The sequence below is a fragment of the Podarcis liolepis genome (assembly GCF_965112155.1).
Source record: "Podarcis liolepis genome assembly, chromosome: 1".
NCBI lineage: Eukaryota > Metazoa > Chordata > Lepidosauria > Squamata > Lacertidae > Podarcis > Podarcis liolepis.
The window spans coordinates 57,606,762-57,626,697 of record NC_139554.1 but is presented as its reverse complement, the minus strand read 5'-3'; the positions used below and the strand labels follow the sequence as shown (position 1 = coordinate 57,626,697).

At 42.1% G+C, this 19,936-nt stretch overlaps 1 protein-coding gene across 1 annotated transcript in view; it reads right to left on the bottom strand.

Annotated features, from left to right (window-relative positions):
* Positions 1-19,936, bottom strand: part of ABTB2 (ankyrin repeat and BTB domain containing 2) — a 150,035-nt gene that overhangs the window by 15,354 nt on the left and 114,745 nt on the right. The window contains exons 4-9 of the mRNA XM_083463236.1: positions 10,949-11,101; positions 7,462-7,627; positions 6,658-6,747; positions 6,081-6,182; positions 1,678-1,774; positions 920-1,055 (exon numbers count right to left, since the gene is read on the bottom strand). Coding sequence (XP_083319362.1) covers positions 920-1,055; positions 1,678-1,774; positions 6,081-6,182; positions 6,658-6,747; positions 7,462-7,627; positions 10,949-11,101 — 744 coding nt within the window. The remainder of the gene's footprint in view (positions 1-919; positions 1,056-1,677; positions 1,775-6,080; positions 6,183-6,657; positions 6,748-7,461; positions 7,628-10,948; positions 11,102-19,936) is intronic.

Below are 19,936 nucleotides of genomic sequence, written 5' to 3'. Positions count from 1 at the left end.
TACTTCCCTTGATCTAGATGCTATACTCCTATTGATGCAGCCCAGAATTGCATTGGCTTTTTTAGCTGCCGCGTCACACTGTTGGCTCATGTCAAGTTTGTGGTCAACCAAGACTCCTAGATCCTTTTCACATGTACTGCTCTCAAGCCAGGTGTTGTTTTCTTCTGTGTTTGTAAACTTTGAAAAAATTACTCTGTTACTGTCAATGTCAGGATGCTGTCAGCAACTCCCAGCTGTTGCCCAGGAAAGTATAAAGACAAAGGAAGATTTCTTACCGTCCTTTTTTATTCAGTATTTACAGAGAGAGGCTATTGAGCCCAGCCTCTTGGATAATGGCGTTGTCCCGAGTGAATCGCCACCCTCCGTCTCTCCCACCTCCTCACTCGTCATTCTCATCATCTCCTCTACAGGTGCTGCTATGTGCCCTCTGTCTCTGAGTTCTTTGTTCTCCTACTTTCAAGGCTCTCTGGGTTCTGGGAGATGGAGGGGCTGAAATGCTGTCTAATGACAACATGTCAGCTGGGTGTTGTTCTGGCTCTCCCATGATTTCCCAACTTCCCCCCTCATCTGCCTCATCTGCTACCTTCCTCAAACCCCTGTCGTACATATTTTCTGTCTTCCTCCTCCCTGGAAGGGTCGGGATGGGGAGGCGGTCTCCACCATTCCTCCTCTGCCCAGTCCCTGACTGTCAATACCAGTGAAGTTCATCCTTATGATGCCTATACTGAAGAGGGCAGAGCAGTGGCTAAGAGAGTGTGAGTTATGCTAGCCCTGCAAAATGCCCCTGGTCTTGTTATACCCATATTGCTGGAAGGAGAGGGGAGATAGTGTACGACCACCTTGAAGTGCAGTCCATTGCTGTTAACCTGGCATTTTAAGCATCAGTGTCTGCAAACGAGTGCCTGTCCATGAGGTTTACCTGTGTCCATGTGCAGCGGCGTGGCTAAAGCAATTCATGTCCTCGTGAAGCGATGATGACATCCCGTTGGCTTCCAGCATGCTGAGAAGAGGATCTGCTCCCCGGCTCAACAGCAAGCTGACTAGCTCATAATTGCCTAGAAAGACAAACCATTTTACCTTTATTGGTGTTTTCAAAGGATATACTATACTGTATAGAAACCATCTGATTTATGTATTCATTCATAGAGAGAAAATGGGTTATAGGTTAACTGATGCACACCACACATTAAAATGCTGTACAGTAAAAGACACACAGCTGAGAAGCAATCCGGGTATAAAAGAACACACATAGCGTGAGCAGAGAATCCTGTACGTAGGGTGGGACACGTCCCACTGAGTGTACAAGAGAATGTGCAGTCTAGGAAACAGGTATACAACTTTGTGCATTTGTACAGCAGACACCTATGACCATTCCCCCTGAAATAGGATGAAGAAGACCGGATGGACATGCCTCCACTTGGGTCACACACAGCCTTCTACACGTGGTGCAACTTACACATCATCCCAGTGCCCTACCAAGCACACAGAATGCTCAGTCAGCAATTGCATGACAGCAGCCGTCATCTTAAAAATATTGAAGGGTGCGGGAACAGATGCGTTTGGCAGTTTTGAAAACATTGCTTCTTCCCACTTTTATGTGTTTTGACACCTACTGCGCATTAAGAGAGCAAATTCCTGCTTCTGGGGAGTGAAAATGCAAGGCTTGCTCAGACTTGCCTGCTGCTGAAGCCAGCTGGAGTGGGGTCTCTGCATAGTTGTCCTCTCCACTGTTCACAGCAGAGCCTTCGACGTGGGCTCCAGCATCCAGGAGCAACTGCAAATGCACAGTAGGAACAAAGAACTCAAGAAACGGAGTAACAGAAAAAGTACAAGAGTAACCTCCCTTGGCAGAAATCCACTACACTCGTACCTCTACTTACGTGTCCCTCTGGATATGGAATCTTCAGGTTACGGCCACGGCAAACCCGGAAGTGTATACTTCCGGGTTTTGCCGCACACACATGTGCAGAAGTGCTCAATTGTACCACGTGTGTGTGCAGAAGAACACCTCTATTTATGTTATCTTTGGGGTGCGAACGGACCCCCAGAATGCATTACGTTTGTATCCAGAGGGTCCACTGTACTAGGCTGATAGCACCCACCTCTCTTCTTTTTGGAGAATGCTGTGTGGAAAACTCCTTCAAGTTTACTTATGTTTACTGCCTTCTTGTTTACTGGCTCTAAAGGTCTCAGTGTGTATGTTCTTCAATGAAACATTACAAAAATATGAAAAAGGGAATGCTGTCATTAAAAGGAGCATTTTGATTTGTACTTCTGAATGTTCCTCAAAGCTGCATTGTCAGTTACACAACTACCACTGAGTAATCCAAGCATGTGTGTCTATAGGATCTGCCCACATTGTGTTTACTCTGATATCAAGGAAATAAACAACTACCTGACTTTTAGAAGACATCTGAACGCAGCCCTGTTTAGGGAAGTTTTTAATGTTTGATCTTTTATTGTGTTTTTAATATTCTGTTGGGAGCCGCCCAGAGTGTCTGGGGAAACCAAGCCAGATGGGCAGGGTATCAATATTATTATTATTATTATTATTATTATTATTATTATTATCAGAATCGGTCCTACAATTAATTCCCATGGGTCACTGGAGACACCTGAAAAACAGAGCTTCCAAAGATTAAATGTTTACCACTGAACAACAGGGAGTGAGTAAACATTAATTGCAGTTAACAAAAACATGGCTTAGAAAGCCCAAGGCTTCATTTCTTCTGAAAGGTTCTGTTGACAGGATTCTCAGCGGTGTCTCTGGGGCAAAACACGCTTATTATCATTGCATGTGTAAATTAAGTGTGCCCGGCCTTTGCAATACTAAAGAGTGCACTGGCAATGTTCCAAGTCTTTGAAGGCAAAATCTCATTTGCATGGACATTTGCATTTATGTATAATTCGAAATTGAATGAACTCTGTCCACAATTGCTTGCTAACTTATGTGAACAGAAATAGCAGAAACAGGAAAATCTCTACCCTTGACTGCTACTTGCTGTTGTTCATTTTAAATTCCTATTGACATTAAAGGGAGAAGATAGCAGTATTTCAAGAGCCCAAAATCCATCACTGGACCCAAATTCTACAAAGCCTTTGACCACAACACAGACAATATAAGCAGAAAGAGGACATACACAAGGCAGCAGCTAACGTGTTTGGGAGTGTAAGGAATGACCAACACTGGTTTTTCCAATGACATATTAAAGAAACATTTCAAACATGTTGCTTTGCAACTTCTGGATATATTGTTAGATTTCATTAATCTAATTTTTAAGATGTAGACACATTCTGGCTACCAAATATACTTATCAAAATATCTGTTCATATTGCCTCCTCATTATCTTGGAAGAAGAAATTAAACAAATAAAAGCTAGTTATAAGTGGAGCATCATTCCTTATTCAGTGTGGAGGCACTCTTACCTGGGGGTAAGCCCCACTGAAGTCAATGGGACCTACTTCTGGGTAGACATGTATGGAATTGTGCTGTAAATTTAAATTCTACATACACTTCCAACTAGACCCACTTAGGATCATACTCCAGGCATTCTTTTTATTACTTGGGAAGAGGGAGGAAACTTTTAGACTTCTCTTCTACATGTAAAGGTCAATTCTGCTATAACTACTGGAAGAGCCTGGATAAGCATAACCAGTGCGATGCCACCGTTTTATAAATGCACAAATGATTTTACACATATTCTTCCCGTATCCAGATATAATTAATAACAGCAAGAGGATCTGTATTTCCAGATGTCTCTATTGTCCTGCTGTAACTAAGCATGTGATCAATCCTGATCTTAAAACAATCATATTGTGGGCAGATCCCTTGGAAATATATCATGATGGTACCTTTGCAACTGGTCCATGAAAACTTTTAAAACATTCAGATAAACAAATAATAAGGAGCAAAACATTGCATGAACAAATGTTATGCCATATTTATACTGCAGACATAGCATATCAGCACTGCAAACTTGCTGAATTTTCCTTCCTTCTGGAAAGCTGGGAAGTACAGTGGTGCCCCGCAAGACGAACACCTCGCGAGACGAAAAACTCGCAAGACGAAAGGTTTTTTCGTTTTCGAGTTGCTTCGCAAGACGAATTTCCCTATGGACTTGCTTCGCAAAACGAAGCTTGCCCCTGCACCCCGGACCTCTTTTGAAGCAAGGGGCGGCGGGGAGAAGATCGCTTCTCCCCGTTGCCAGCCCCGCAATCTCCGGGGGCAGAGGGGAAGGCGCACGCGCGCCTTCCCCTCTGTCCCCCTACCCCTTTTGAACCAAGGGGCGGCAACGGGGAGAAGCGGTCTTCTCCCCTCCACCCCTTGCTTCAAAAGAGGGGATTCTCCCCGCTGCCCCTTCCCTTGCTTTAAAACAGGTCCGGGGACAGAGGGGAAGGCCCGTGGCGCTTCCCCTCTGTCCCCGGACGGTCTCCATAGGAACGCATTGATTGATTTTCAATGCATTCCTATGGGAAACCGTGCTTCGCAAGATGAAAAACTCGCAAGAAGAAAAAACTTGCGGAACGAATTAATTTCGTCTTGCGAGGCACCACGGTAATACAAAACTGATATAAGTTTATTAGTGTGGTATATTTGTTGGAGATGCCAAGATCATGTGTTGAGCTGAAAAATCAAGTCAACTTATAATAGATCTGTCTGCAGATCCAGTCCTAATTGCAGTTGGGTTATGTGAAAGATTTAATATTCTGTAAAGATATAGAATTTGAATCTATTTTTTAACAGAGAGACATATGATAATCTGTCATAACTGGGGAAAAGTAAGAAGTTCTACCTTGGATGAATGGATTTTGAGGTTTGGGGAGTTAATGAATGTAGTAAAATTGACTAATATCCTAGAATCATAGAATCATAGAGTTGGAATAGACCACAAGGGCCATCAAGTCCAACCCCCTGCCAAGCAGGAAACACCATCAGAGCACTCCTGGCATATGGTTGTCAAGCCTCTGCTTAAAGACCTCCAAAGTAGGAGACTCCACCACACTCCTTGGCAGCAAATTCCACTGTCGAACAGCTCTTACTGTCAGGAAGTTCTTCCTAATGTTTAGGTGGAATCTTCTTTCTTGTAGTTTGGATCCATTGCTCCGTGTCCGCTTCTCTGGAGCAGCAGAAAACAACCTTTCTCCCTCCTCTATATGACATCCTTTTATATATTTGAACATGGCTATCATATCACCCCTTAACCTCCTCTTCTCCAGGCTAAACATGCCCAGCTCCCTTAGCCGTTCCTCATAAGGCATCATTTCCAGGCCTTTGACCATTTTGGTTGCTCTCCTCTGGACACGTTCCAGTTTGTCAGTGTCCTTCTTGAACTGTGGTGCCCAGAACTGGACACAGTACTCCAGGTGAGGTCTGACCAGAGCAGAATACAGTGGCACTATTACTTCCCTTGATCTAGATGCTATACTCCTATTGATGCAGCCCAGAATTGCATTGGCTTTTTTAGCTGCCGCGTCACACTGTTGGCTCATGTCAAGTTTGTGGTCAACCAAGACTCCTAGATCCTTTTTACATGTACTGCTCTCAAGCCAGGTGTCACCCATCTTGTATTTGTGCCTCTCATTTTTTTTGCCCAAGTGCAATACTTTACATTTCTCCCTGTTAAAGTTCATCTTGTTTGTTAAAGTTCATCTTGTTTGTCCTGAGGGTAAGGGAAAGTCTTCAAGTCAAGTCAATAACTTGGTTATTGAAAAATGGAGTGTGTTCGTAATGTAATACAATGCAAGGAAATATTCAACCACATACACTATTAAGTATATTATAAATATAATATGTAGACAAAATAAAATGATCATATGAAGTCTTTTTAGGAGTAAGTTCATTATATGTTGTTATTTGTGTGATGACCTGGTACTGCTGTTATTTAAAAAAAAAACCCTATGCTCTATCCTGTTTGTGTTTAATAATAATAATAATAATAATAATAATAATAATATTTACAGGATAGATATGTGTTCCAAAAGCAACAAAAGCAACTAGTTTCTGAACTTTCATGCCCTGCGTCTCCCATTTTGTTTCTTGTTATTTCAAACTGCAGATTGACAACTTGTCTTTTGCTCACCTGAACTACAGAGATATGTCCATGTAACACAGCAAAGGTGAGTGCAGTCCAATGCCGGCTATCAGGATGAACTGATGGGTATCGGGAGGAACTACCAGGGACCTAGGAAAAATTGAAAGAATGCTTAGCCACTGCCATCTTTCTTCTCCCCTTAGAAATGTCTGGGAGTGGCACTTCCCTAGTAAATTACGGCCCCTGGGAGTGACAGGCTGACACGACTCAGAAAGTACTGCCAACACCAATCAGCGTATTCAATCCCTTGGGTTCTTCTACTGCATCTACTGGTTTCCTTCAGAGGCTGCTTTTGCAGGGAGGAAACATTTACTCCCTCTATTTCCCCATTACTATGCCACTGTTAATCATGACCTCATCTGTGGCAAGCTTTGAAGGTGATTTAAGCTTTATTGCTCTAGAATCCATAACAATTATTTTTCAGAGAAGGAAATCTCTCTCTCTCAGAATGGCCTTCAGTACATGCAATCGTCCCAAAACAAGACACTGTTTCTGAGGGATAATAAGCAATGGTTCTTGGTCAGACCTTAAACTGGCAGCGTCCCTGGGTTCAGTCTTTACTTACTGGTATATCTAGATTTGCACCAGCATCAATCAGCATCTGGACCATGGCTTCATCACCAGCAGAACAGGCATACATGAGTGGAGTCATACCCTTTAAGGACAAAACGTGTGGTCAGCAAACTTCAATTGCTATGCCCAAAAGCAATGACCATCAAAAAGCCTGTGATTCAGATTCTCACATGGAGTTTATAGGCACACTTTTGAACCTTATCTGGGAATACTAACTGCATGAGAGAGAATCGCATAAGGGAGAGAGGGATGAGCATGCTAGGTCTGTTCCCCTGCCCCATTGTCACTGCCCATCCTCATCACCCCCCATGAGTTGGTCTGCACTGGGGAGCTGGCCCTACTTTGTAGGGGAGAACTCTGCAAGAAGAATAGGCTCCCCTCTTCTCACAACCAACTGGGGTCCCTGAAATGGCAGCAGGATACAGCCATTTTGCCTTCCCTTTGTCAACATGTCCATAATGGCTGACAACCTCCAAAGAACATCCATGGAGTGAGGGGTGTGTGCCTGCTGATGTTCTTGTTGCTGCTATGTCGCCCTATGAGAAATTTTACTTGGTTGCTGCTGCCCATGAAATTGCCTCTGTCCATCACTCCCCAGAATATGATAATGGTGGGCAGAAACAGGAAGGAAGAGTATCAGTTCTCATGAACTGGAATGTCCTCTGCAACTTAGAATCACAGGGTTGCAGAGCTGGAAGAGACAGTGTCTGAGCTATCTCAGTAAGTGCTTTGTTTACTGATCTGCCTAATTAATTTTAGATACACCCCCACCCCCACACCCCGTCCTTCTACATACCTGATCGTCCATTGTATTGACCCCTTCCGGACCCAATGCTTCTATAGCTTGGTTGATTAAGTCAGTCCTTCCACAGTTCAGCATTCGAAACCCCAAATCCTGCTGGAATTTTTCAGTGGCAGCCTTTGCATCCATTCTCCGGAAGGAACTGAAGCAGCATTCAGGCCTGTGGGGGACACATAGCCAGAAAATATAGCTGCAATTTTAAGCTGTGCGTTGCTGGTTTTAAAGAGGGTCATATTATTAATATTAAAGGGGGTTGTATTATTACCATTATGATTATTTATAGTCCTGAATTTCAGCAGGCCTTGGTTTGACTCGGCTCAGGGAAGATCAATAGCAGTGGTTGTCGACCTCTTTTCCCCTTTTGAGCGCCACATTGCCTCAGGAGTAATCTGTCCACTACTGCCCCTGCATTCTGAAATGCCCTTCCCTCTGCCATATGTGAAACATCATTTGTCAGTTGCTTAAGATGTCTTGTAAAGACTAATCCTTTTGCCCAGACTTTCCCTGACCACAGGGCTTCAGCCTGTTACTACAAGATATCTGTACTTATTTTTGTTTGTATTATAACATTTACACCCACACACCCCACACCAGAACCCCAATTATTTGTTTGCAGATAGCTGAGGAAAAACATTTTCACACAAAAATATTTTCACACAACCAGGAAAAAGCTTTTTAAGATACAATTCATTTTCTTTCAAATAAAAAGCTACCCCTTCTAATAAAATCAAGCAGGGCCTTATGACCTAATGAAAATCAGAGTTGTCTCATTCCTGTACTATATGGAACAGTACTCAACTACCCCATCCCATCTCTTGAATAATAGGACTTCCCCCCTGCTCCCCCTATGCATTTCACACATCTTCCCCATATCAGCTCCAGAGGGTTGTGGGAACCCCTAGAACATTTTTAGAAGAGGTGTGGAGAAGGTGAGGAGGGGGGAGGGAATGTGGTGTTGTGCAAGCATAAATCCTTGCGCTGTTCTGAACTTTCACAGAGGGCTACATTGGTAGGTGGGAATCATATTTCTGAATGCTCCCCCATATGAAAGCTCCATACTCTTAGAAAACTGGCATTAGTGAGCAAGCTTACCTATAATGTCTCATTCCAGAATGCTAGTTTTGTACTTGCAAGATTTTTTTTTTACATGCTGAAGCAATAAAAAATGGCACTAGCCATCTGCGGCCCCAAGATTTACAATGTAGTCTATAGCATGCTGTTGCCCTTTTTAGACTAGATCTAACACACTGGACCATGTGACAGTTCTCTTGCATGATGGCCAGCACATTCATTTGATGCAGTCTTCCGTGTAGGCAAACTGGGCCCGTTAAACTGAAATTAACGAGTAAGGTCGCACGGTGAGAAAGAAGGATCTTTATGAAGCCATCTGAGCTTATATATATATATATATATATATATATATATATTCTTGTATTTTTAGCCCACCTTTTTTCCATCATAGAATCCACAGCAGCACACATGCCGTTCTCCAGCAGTTTCCCAGCCAAGCACCGACCAGACTAGGAGCTGCTTAGTTTCAGCAAGTTGACAGCCACATCAACAAGCGTGTTCTATTATTTGTTGCAAGTTTCCTGCTTTTTTTTTTTTTTTTACTACCTTACAGGATGTTTGTGAAGATGCATTAAGGTCTACTGTTGGGCAGAGGGGCTTTAGAAATCTCGCTGTGTGATATTTTATTCTATTTTTAATTTCAACTTCCTATTAAAGAATTTGTTCCATAAAATATAGCACTCTATTAAATTCAAAATGTCTCTCCCTTTCTGAGATTAATGTTAGCTTGACTAAGAAGAAAAAAATCTTGCAGTGTATTTTGAGCAATTCATTCATCTGACTACCTAAGGGAAATGCTAATATTTTCCCCAGTGCATTTCATCTAACTATCTTAATGTTCAATAAAAAAGCACGATTAATCTTTGCAGTACCTTTCTTCTCATAATGAATACTAAACCTTTTACGAGATTTACATATGGTCACACTGGAGGATGTTTGATGACTTGTCCAAAGCCAAGCAGGGACTCAGCGGCAGCATCCAATAGAAGGTTGTGAGATAAATAAAACTCTTCCTTCGTGCATAAGATGTATTTATAATCAGCAACAAACACTGCGCTGAGCAGCAATAAATAGTGGAATTAATCTCATCATCAAAATCATTGTGTAGCAATATTTAGATTTCTATACAATCTAAATATTTTTCGTATTTAAAGACGATTGTGGCAGTTGTGTGATGCCAGGACCACTGCCAGCGCCTGCAAAACTGCCAGAGTGTAAATAGTGTCTGAAACACAGATGGCTGTTTACTATGAGTTTATCTACAGTCTGCAAGGGAAGGAGTGGGGAACCATGTTCAGGCTGAGAGCTGCATCCCCTTCTGGGCAACTTCCTGGGTGCCACATGCCAGCACTGAGCAGGGCAAGGGGCAAAGGTGGACAGAGCAACAACTGTGGATTTCAATCATCATCATCATCATTTATACCCCACCCACCTGGCTGGGTTTCCTTTGTGCAGCAGGCTGCTTTCCCCCTACACCTGCACAACCCTTTTAGTCTCCATTCAGGCAAGTAAGAAGCATCTTTAGAGTTCAAAGACACATTCCAGGCAGCCAAAAACATTCCAGGATGGCGCAAAGCAGGGCAGGAAGAGGGCTGCAGCCTGGGAGTGTGGCTGCAGAGGCTGAGAAGAGATCCAAGGGCCAGATATTTCCATTTATATGTGGCACACGCACTGGGACACCGGGGCCCATTTTAAGTTCCCAGTGTGTGCATTCTCTGCCAAAGTCATGCATGTGCCAAATGTGATCATCTACCCATCTCAATCCAGTCCATGATAAAAGTAGGTAGATGGAAGAGCATGAGAAGTTTTGAACCATTGCTGTAGTTTCCAAGCTTGGGATTTTTGCTACCAATCCTTTGTGTATTTACTCAAAATAAGTGCCACTGACATGACAGGGACAGGCAAGCCCATTGGTTAAATGTCTGCCCAGTTTACACAGATCACAGTTTACACACATGAAAAGGGGGCAACCACTTTTGATTCTGTCTCAGAAAATATTATCACTTAGGAGGAGTAGCCAATGTGGTGATCTCCAGTTCTTGGAAGACCCCAGTTCCCCTCACCCCTCACCATTGGCTCTGTTGGCCAGGACAGATAATAGTTAAGAGTCCAAAAACTTTCCTAAGGGAATATGCCCCTCAAAAGTAAAAGGTTCTCTGCCCATTGTGTACGGTATTTGGCTAGTGTGAAATGATTCTTAATGGCAAAGGATGATCCTGAAGTTTAGGTACACACACACACACACACACACACACACAAACACTGCAACATTGGACAAATTTCAGACTTCCTCTGCATGTGTGTGTAAAAATTGTCTGAAACCTACAAGCTGCACAAGAATACCCAGTGATTAAATTTAGCAGAGCTTTTTGGATTGTTTTTAGTCAAACAATAAAAGCACAATACTTACTTCAGCTGCCGAGGTTCACAGTCCAAGCCAGGTAAGAGTAGCCTCGCCGTCTGCCTTATATCATCGCTGTCCACTGTTAAACTCCTCCGGTGCTCAGCATATGTTATAGCAACTCGCATCCATTCCATCAGTGGGGGAAGAAGCATGAATGGCCTTCAGAGAGAAAGGGAAGTCCCATTAGACCTCATGTGGTTGTTATCTGGGCCAAATATATTTCAAAGTGCCCTAGAAAGTTAGGAAGAAAGTTAAGAATCTTATTCACTTCCAAAATATTTCTTCTTAAAACTCCACACTTAGCTTCAAACTGGAAAGTAAGCTTTCTTTGATGTCAATGGGAACTACTTTCAAGTAACATATGATTAGGGTTTGGGGCCTTTGCATCCAGATTGGCAGCCTGTATGTTCTGCAGGTAGGAAGAACCACATTTGAAATAAACAGCACTTCTGTAGATACACCAGGATTTATCTTTTTAAAAACCCACTTAGAATTGAAGTGGTTAAGGATGTGTGCTGTGAGTTCCTACTTAAAATACTGCCTGAGTCGTGCACTCAATAGCTGGCCCACACAAAACTGTCCCCAACTGCAGTATTTTGTTTTCCATTGTAAGAAATCATTCACTTACATGGGGAATAGTGAAATGATGTGCTCTGGGTCACCACTAAATATAATTTCTAACTCTCCAGTCACTGATGAGCGAGCCTTCTTTTGTTTATCTGGCCTCTGATGGTATGTATTTCTTGGTCAAACTCAAGAAGGAGAGTATAGTAGAAACTTTCCCCTATTAATTATCATTATTATCGCTTCTCTTACCAGAGCACTGCCTCAGAACTAGAAACACCAAGACTGATTTGTTTCGTTCCACCGAAAGAATGAAACTGCCCTTGCTGATAGGCTTACAGATGCCAAGTGTATATTTTAAAGAAACATATTCTCAAATCCAATTCAGTTTGTTTTATGCTAGAAAAATATGCTTCCCCTTTGAGCAATTGATCCGTGGGGCTAAGAGGATAGACTTCTTCCTACTCTTTAAAGTTCAGATCAGAAAGGGGGGGACCACAGATGTGATAGAGGGAAAGAAAAATGAACTGGGTATTAAGAAAAGCGGATGACATCATGAAAGGCATTTTCAGATTGATGCGTTCGGAGCGGGGAAGAAGAGCAGGAAAGACAAATCCTGTTAGAAATCATTGCAAATAATAGGATTTGCGAGTGGAGCTCCCTCTGCCAGGCTTTCAACATGTACACTTTCAACTCTGCTCATCAAAAGTGTAACATCTGTTTCCATTTTGCCACAAGCAAGGTGTGTTTTGCACAGGCAGCCCATAAAAAGCAACGTGCACCCATTTCCCTTCTGTGTTCAGCTATCTAGTTAACCCTCCTAATCCACAAAGGAATTTTCCCCACAGAGCATTCCCAACCATTTGTTCCATCTGTTACCTCACCAATTAAATCAAAAACAATATCTAAGTATTTATTTGTAGCTTTCGTCAAGGAGGTGGGGTGGAGTAGAGTAGGGCACCCACACACAGTGCTTGCGCAAAGTACACTGCTCAGCATGACAGCATCAGGAACCTTCTTTGTAATTTATCAGTTGGTTTAGAAACTTTTATCCTGCCTTTAATCCAACAAAGGCCTCTCAAGGTGCCTCACAAAATGACTAAAGCTGTGTACAGATGTATGTAACCTGAGAGGTGAGGTTGCTGGAAAAGCGCACTCACTGCATTGTATACATACAGCTTTTCCCTTAGGCTCAACCTATGGGAAAACCAACCAGCTCTGCCTGGTTTCCAAGGAACCTAACTATAGAGGGTGGGTGCTAACTGGTTCCCCCGCCCCATTATGCCCCTGGGTCACAACTTCCTCACTCCCCCCCCCACGCTTCATGGAAGCTTTTAGGAAAAGTTTATAAAACATTGATTTCTACCATTCTTTTTGGAGAAGGAGAGAAGGGGTGGGCAAAATAGCAGAGTGATTTGGTGTTCGATTTGCCAGCTAGGAAGTCTGTTAAAAGGCTTGAAAAGATGGAGGCCGGGAGGTGTGTATGAGCTGCAGTAGGAAAAGGGAGTGGCATACCCTGTTTTCAAGGTAGAGAAAGACAAATCTGTCAACTTTTCTCAGTTTTCCAGTCTCAGGTTTATCCCATTTCCCGATGTTTGCATTAAAAAAAAGAGTCTGTATGAAAATTTATAAACATTTTCATCTTCATTTCCTGAAATATGCTAGTTTTTCTAAGCATTTGCCTTTCCACTAATAGTATGTGCATTTTGGTATGCTGCCCTGAAAAATTCAGAGAACTGTGAATTTTGAAGGAGACCCGTGTAAACTGGGTAGGTTCATATCAAAATGCAAACCAAATTAATTCTTCTTCCATCCCTGTTTCTAGGTCTGTCCATTCACAGGCTAAAGTCACATCCACTTATTATAGCAGTCCTAACATCTCTGGAGAATTCTGGAAACTGTAGTTTGTTAAGCGTGGTAGAAAATGGAGCTCTGTGAGGGCAGCATTCTTGACAAACTACAGTTCCCAGGATTCTCCATGAATGTTAAAAGTGGTATAAGAGTGCTGTAAATGTATGATGGGGATGTGACCAAGAGTCCTATAAAACAGGTTGAAAGAGTTGGCAGGAGTCAGTGAGCTACTTTCAAATAAAGACAGACAAAGTGCTTTTGATTACAGGGCATTTAGCCATTCTACACCAGGCACAGAGGTGACCTTCCAGCGAGCAGAAACCAATTCTTTGGGCACTGAAACATGGTGTTTCCCCCACAAAAATGACATCAGAACTGTGACAGCTCAGCTCCTAGGTTTATCTTCCTGCTTGCCACATATATATTATCACAGACACAAAAAGAAATACAATCTCAGGCGGCCCATTCAGAGTGATCTTGCCCCTGCTTGTTTAATGCTAGAGTGTCAAACTAAGAGGCAGGAAGCTGACTTGCAGATTTCTCTTTGGACCAAACAACGTGTAACTGGATCTCCCAATGGACTTTAAAAACTTATTCATTCATTCCTGAAATGTATAACGTGCCCTTCAATAGCCACTTGGCATTCCCAAGGGCAGTTTACAAAAGAAGAAAAATTGTGGAGATTACAAAATATAAAAAAGAAGAGCATGTGTCAAGGTAAAACTCTAAATTCTTAAAAATCCACATTAGCTTAAAAGAAATAAAACAGAGAAAAGTTAGCACTATCAAAAAAACCCCTGCAATTTTTTTTAAAAAGGACTTGAACTGATAGTAAAGTGAGTGTCAGGCAAGCCTGTCAAAGAAGGGCCATCTGCAGGTGGGGTGCCACTGTGGAAAAGGCTCTGTTCCTGGCTGCCACTCAACCAGGGATTTGGAGAATGCTCTTAGGTGTAGATATATGCGCATGGGTTAAGTGACAGGAGAGGAGATGAACCAGCAGCCACTTGGCTTCTATGATGCAGAGGGCTACAAAGGCAAGCACCAGCACTTGGAACGGAGCCCAATTTAGTTGTTTTAAAACAGCTGCAGAAATGGGAAATAGGGAAGAGGGTGGTGATGTTTTACTCTTCTCCACTGTGCAATTTTCCTGATCAAAATAATTGCCTACACCTTCATTTTAAAAAAGAAGGCAAGTGACTGTTTTGTACCTGTCTTACTGCCCCACCCCAGCAAGGCTATTAGCAATGTGTGTGTGGTGCATTTTAACAGGGAAATCAACGGATGAGAAAGGAAGAAAAGCCCCATTTCCCTCAGTCTTGCTCTCTCAGTACATTTCTCCCCATTCCAAAGGATGCTTTTAAGCTTTACAAAAGAAGCTGAGGTACCTGATCAAACATAGCCCTCAACTGCTGCAGTAAGAATATGAGGTAGCCTTTTATAGAACTGAAACAGAGCATGTTCTGTGTGAAAATATCCAAGGTGAAATACTCTCCTAATGCTGATTTAGCACACACATAACCGTCACTGGCAGAGGCAGTCAAGGATCAATGTCAACTCATGTCCTGTGAATGGGCTCTTCTTCTTTTATTTAGATGAAAATGGCATACTCTAGTGTCTGATTTTAAAAGAACTGACCCATAACTCATTCTTTGTCATGCTCCTCGAGATGGAAATGTCTCCTAAGTCAATTGATTACTGGTATGAGGAAGCGGTGAACCTGACCACAAACTGCTCAGTCATTTGGGGAAGAGTGGGAAGGCTACTGAGCGCCGACACCAGAAGTAACACTTACAGAGTGGAAATTACAATGCTGTAAAAGCTGACAGAGGCCAGAATTACAAACAGCAGCTGGCATGTCAGAGCAGAATCTGAATGGAAAGCATTCGAGGGGTGAGACGTACCGACTGGCATGGAGGAAATCTCACTGCTCTGTGGAAAGGTTTGCTCCCCTTCTGTCCAAGATAGTAAATGGAGAATGGTCATGTTCACACATCACAGCAAGTCATAAATAAAGGTGTTGCTATTGGTAAATGAAGCCCTCAGCCAGGGACCAATTTACTTGCAGGATCACCTTACTCCATAGGTGCCCACCCTACTGCTTGGCTCTGCAGTTCTGGCATTGTTACAGGTGCCACATAAAACCCCCTCTGTAAGAAGTAATTCTTTTTATGTGGAAGCACATGTACTTTGTTCTTGGCTTGCCAACTGTGGTTTAAAGAAAACAAACAACGATCCCTGGTTCAGATGTACCACAAAGCTAGGAATTGTGCCTTGTCTCTTCCCAGCGCAAGTTGGGAGAAGCAAAGTGAGTGAGCACAGAGGGCTCATGCACAGTAAACCATGACGACAGTAAACTGTACTGGCAGGTAAACCATGGACAACATGATTGTAAGAGCAGAAGCAACTCCCCACTTTAGCTTTTAGCTAGCAAAAATAGCTTGATAGCTTGATAAGTACAATGAAAACTGAAGGGGATCTTCTGGTCCAGTCAGCTTCACTCCTAATGTAAACATTTCAAAGCGCTGGAAATGAGGAACACAAACAGGTTGTATCCACTGTTAGTCCTAGTCAGAGCGGACCCATTGGAGTTAATGGACATGACTAAATTAGGTTGAAGGATTTCGCTGGGTCTCCTCTGATATGACTAACACTGGTTACAACTCTGTTAAAGGGAAAACTTTCTGCAATGGTAGGATATTGATTTTTGGCATTGAGTAGTCATATCCCAGTATTTTCTTAAAGTTCACAACAGCCTTCTCTAAACTGGTGCCCTCCAGATGATGATGATGATGATTAATATCCAGACCATCTGACTGGGTTGCCCCAGCCACTCTGGGCAGTTTCCAATAGAATATAAAAAACACAATGAAAGCCAGACATTAAAAACTTCCTGATACAGGGCTGCCTTCAGATGTATAAGGAAAGTTATACAGTTGTTTATACAATTCCCATTAGTGTCTTAAATGCATGCAGTCCATCAAGCCCTAAGTAGCACAACCAATGGTCAGGGACAATGGGAGTTGTAGTCCATCACATTGGGAATGCATCACACTGGGCAAGGCTGATATAGAATGAAATAAATGTGGATATGTCCATAAACGGATAAATGGCTGCACATGTATCCTTTCCTTTGCCAGCTAAAAAAATTAAGGAAAACTGGTCTGGGCAGGACTGTACAGAAACCTGCACACCCAGATCAACCAGAAGCATAAGTAATAAGATGGAGAAAAATGTGTGTGCATAGGCACATATAATGACAGCTCTACAGTTTCAGCTCCAAATTTCCAAAGATATAATCTTAGTCTCCCTGGAAATCTGTGGCTCTGTTCAGCTAACAAAGCATGCCTCATGGTATCATAAGGTCCAAGAATGGATACAGGGAAGGGTGACCAGTTTCCACTGAACCCTTCAACACTCAAGAATCATGCCGTCACATTCTTACTATAGGGATTCTGGGCCTGACACAGAGAATGTTCAATATTCTTGAATTGTTTCAGCACACATGCATCAGGATACCAAGACCTTCAATTGCTGTGAGCACTCTCTGCTGCCCCTAGTATCAATAATATGTGCATATATATATGCAAGTACTTTCAACTTAGTTGAAATGACTTAATCCAGCCAGATGGGTGGGGTATAAATAATATATTATATTATTATTATTATTATTATTATTATTATTAATTGTTAATCCCCCAGAAAATATTTGCATTAAAGAAATTTGATACGTAAATGTGTACAATATGTTTTAATAAGCAATTCGGAGTATTAAATCCATGCAACCCATCAAGAGCCATCCATCAGGAAGAAGCATCTGCTTTGGACAAAGTCTGAATATTGAACCAAATCAGGCTACTTTGGAGATTTTCACACCTCCTCCAAAGCAAAGCAGATCTTCCCCAGAGAAGTGTGCTGGTCCTGAAATGTCAGACCTTCATAGGTCCTGCTAACATTGCAGTCCTAGGCTTGTCTACTCAGAAGTAAGACATACAGAACTGTGTAAGACTTGCTTCTGGCTGTCTATAGGTTTATACCCTTTGCCACATAATTTTTACCTGATAGCGCCTCATATCCATATTTCAATATCATTTATATATCTTCAGAATTAAGTTGCTTCCATCTTTGTACACATCTCCCCCCTTCAAATTCTGATATTATTAATTGAAATATCTGACTTTTAACCTGGGGGTGGGGGAGGGTAGAATCATCTTTTTCCCTTCAATATTTTAGTTTCCCCCATACCTTAGTGTATTTTTATGTAAAGAAACCTGTTAAGGCCAATCAAAGAAGAGTTAAGCTATTCTGCTGCAAGAGTGAAACTTGACCATGAGATTTTTATCCTGGGAATACTTTATCTTTTTTCCTCCACAGCTCATTAGCATTGCTCTCAGAAGCAGTTTGATATGAGTCTGCTTAATGAAAATCCTGTAGTGAACAATATAATGCACTTATTCCATTCGCAAGCTAGGAACTACTTATGTGAATCAGAAACTAAGGCTGCAATCTGATCCACACTTACCTGGGACTAAACCCCACTGAACACATTGAGTCTTACTTCTGAGTAAAACATCCATAGGGTTGCTCTGTAATACTATTAGTATCTGCCTATAAGCTTGCTTGCATCCCTGATATAGCCATAGATCGCCCCTCCTTGTTAATCACATCCTCCCCCTCTGAACCAGCAAAACTGCAGATGTGTGTCATGAAAATATGATTGAGCTGCACCTTACAGGCTTAACGATGAAATGACAAATACTGAAAACAAAACTGCTCATTTCTACAGTCTCCCGCAGAACCCAGTACAGATTACATGTACCCTTGATACATATAAAGTCAGCCAAGGTCTGTCTTCTGGACATTTCATTCAGTATTTTTCACTAGAATTATTTCACCTGCTATTTGCCTACCAGTGGTAGGGCCCTATTTATTTTCTTTAAAAATAAATAAATTACAAGTTACAGAGGAGGAAACCAAAAGGCAAGACAAACATGAGCAAGGTACCGTTTAGAAACAGCATCTCAAAATATTCATCACTGAATGGGAAGTCAGGCTTGGTAAGTCAAGAGATTAAGAATTAATGCTTTCTTCCATCTACTTCCCCCATGTGTATATGTTGTTTAAATACCGCTAAACCTTTGCCTTGCAGAGTATACATACATAATAGGTTGCATAGCTCAGCTTTCTAAACCGCAATGATTCCTTGTGCAATTTATGGAAGGGTTTTGATTTGCTTTTGCAAGGCATAGCACATCATTCTAAACCAAGGTAGCCAAAAGGATGCTCCTCCAATTCCTGCACTGACCTGAAGTTGACAGGAGCTGGAGTCATATATCCGGACAGTATCATGTTGGCTATTCCTGCAAAGGATAGCCAGCAGAGATTGGGAGGCACAAAAAGACCCTTCTTGCATAGCTGCCAACTCCTAGGGGCCAAGGTCCTTCAGCTCCCCCAATAAAATATTTGAGCCTCCACTGTTAATGGACATCGACATTCAAATGGTGTGCATATTGTGATTGATTATGCAAGGTGGCGCTTACCTGCCCCCTCCTAATATTTTTTTCAAGTTGGCACCCCTGCTTCCGTGAAACTGGTTTGCACTAAGCCGAACCATGGCTGAGAGCTCCTTCACAGGTTCCTGTATGCAGTCACACTAAATCAAAGTTTGGCATAGCATGATGTGCAAACCAATACTACTTTCTACTTTCACCACCTAAGATCAAGAGCAAAAATATGCCTCCAATTTAAGGATACAAAGATTATTGGACTGACCCAGCAAATTGCTGTAGGTGCAGAATAGCCCTCCAGATATCTTGAGACTACAATTCCCACCATCCCTGACCACTGGTCCTGCTAGCTAGGGATCATGGGAGTTGTAGGCCAAAAACATCTGGAGGGCCGAGATTGAGGAAGCCTGGTGCAGAACCTAGAAATGCCCAAAGAGCTCCCTTTCCCATAAGGCCTGTTTCATTCGTTTCAACAGGGCTGTGTTCTGACCTTGCACTGCTTTCCATTGGAAGGACTGGCACCTGCATTTAAACAGTGATCTGCACTGAACAGGAAGAAGTTGTGTATTTTTCTTTTGTATATTGCTTTCAATACTCAGGATTCATCTGCAACATTCAACCCTGCAATTAATTTTGAAGAGAATGTTGGAGAACCCTTTGGACAGAGAGATGCCGTAGCAAATTTCTGAAAGCATGCTTACTAGGGAATAAGTCTCAACAAATTCAGAACTGCAAACAAGTGAAGGATTCAGCTTGTATGTTGCAAAATCAATCAATAATAATAATAATAATAATAAAAGATCCGTCACATAAACATTTGATCAGTTCTGAAGGATGGGGGAAATGGGCCATTTTATTAATTTTGTACTAAAAGTTTTCAGTGTGGCAGACTTAATTCGGTTCTTAGGCCTATCAAGAACATAATGTTTCCAAGAACAATTTCCAAAAAATAAATGAGTTTCTAATAAGCACCAGACAGTCTAAGATGAAGAAAAGTAACATGTAGGGGAACTGGCTGATCAGCACCACTGCAGAGGAGACAGAATTATTTTTGAAGTATTTGATTGATGTTGCA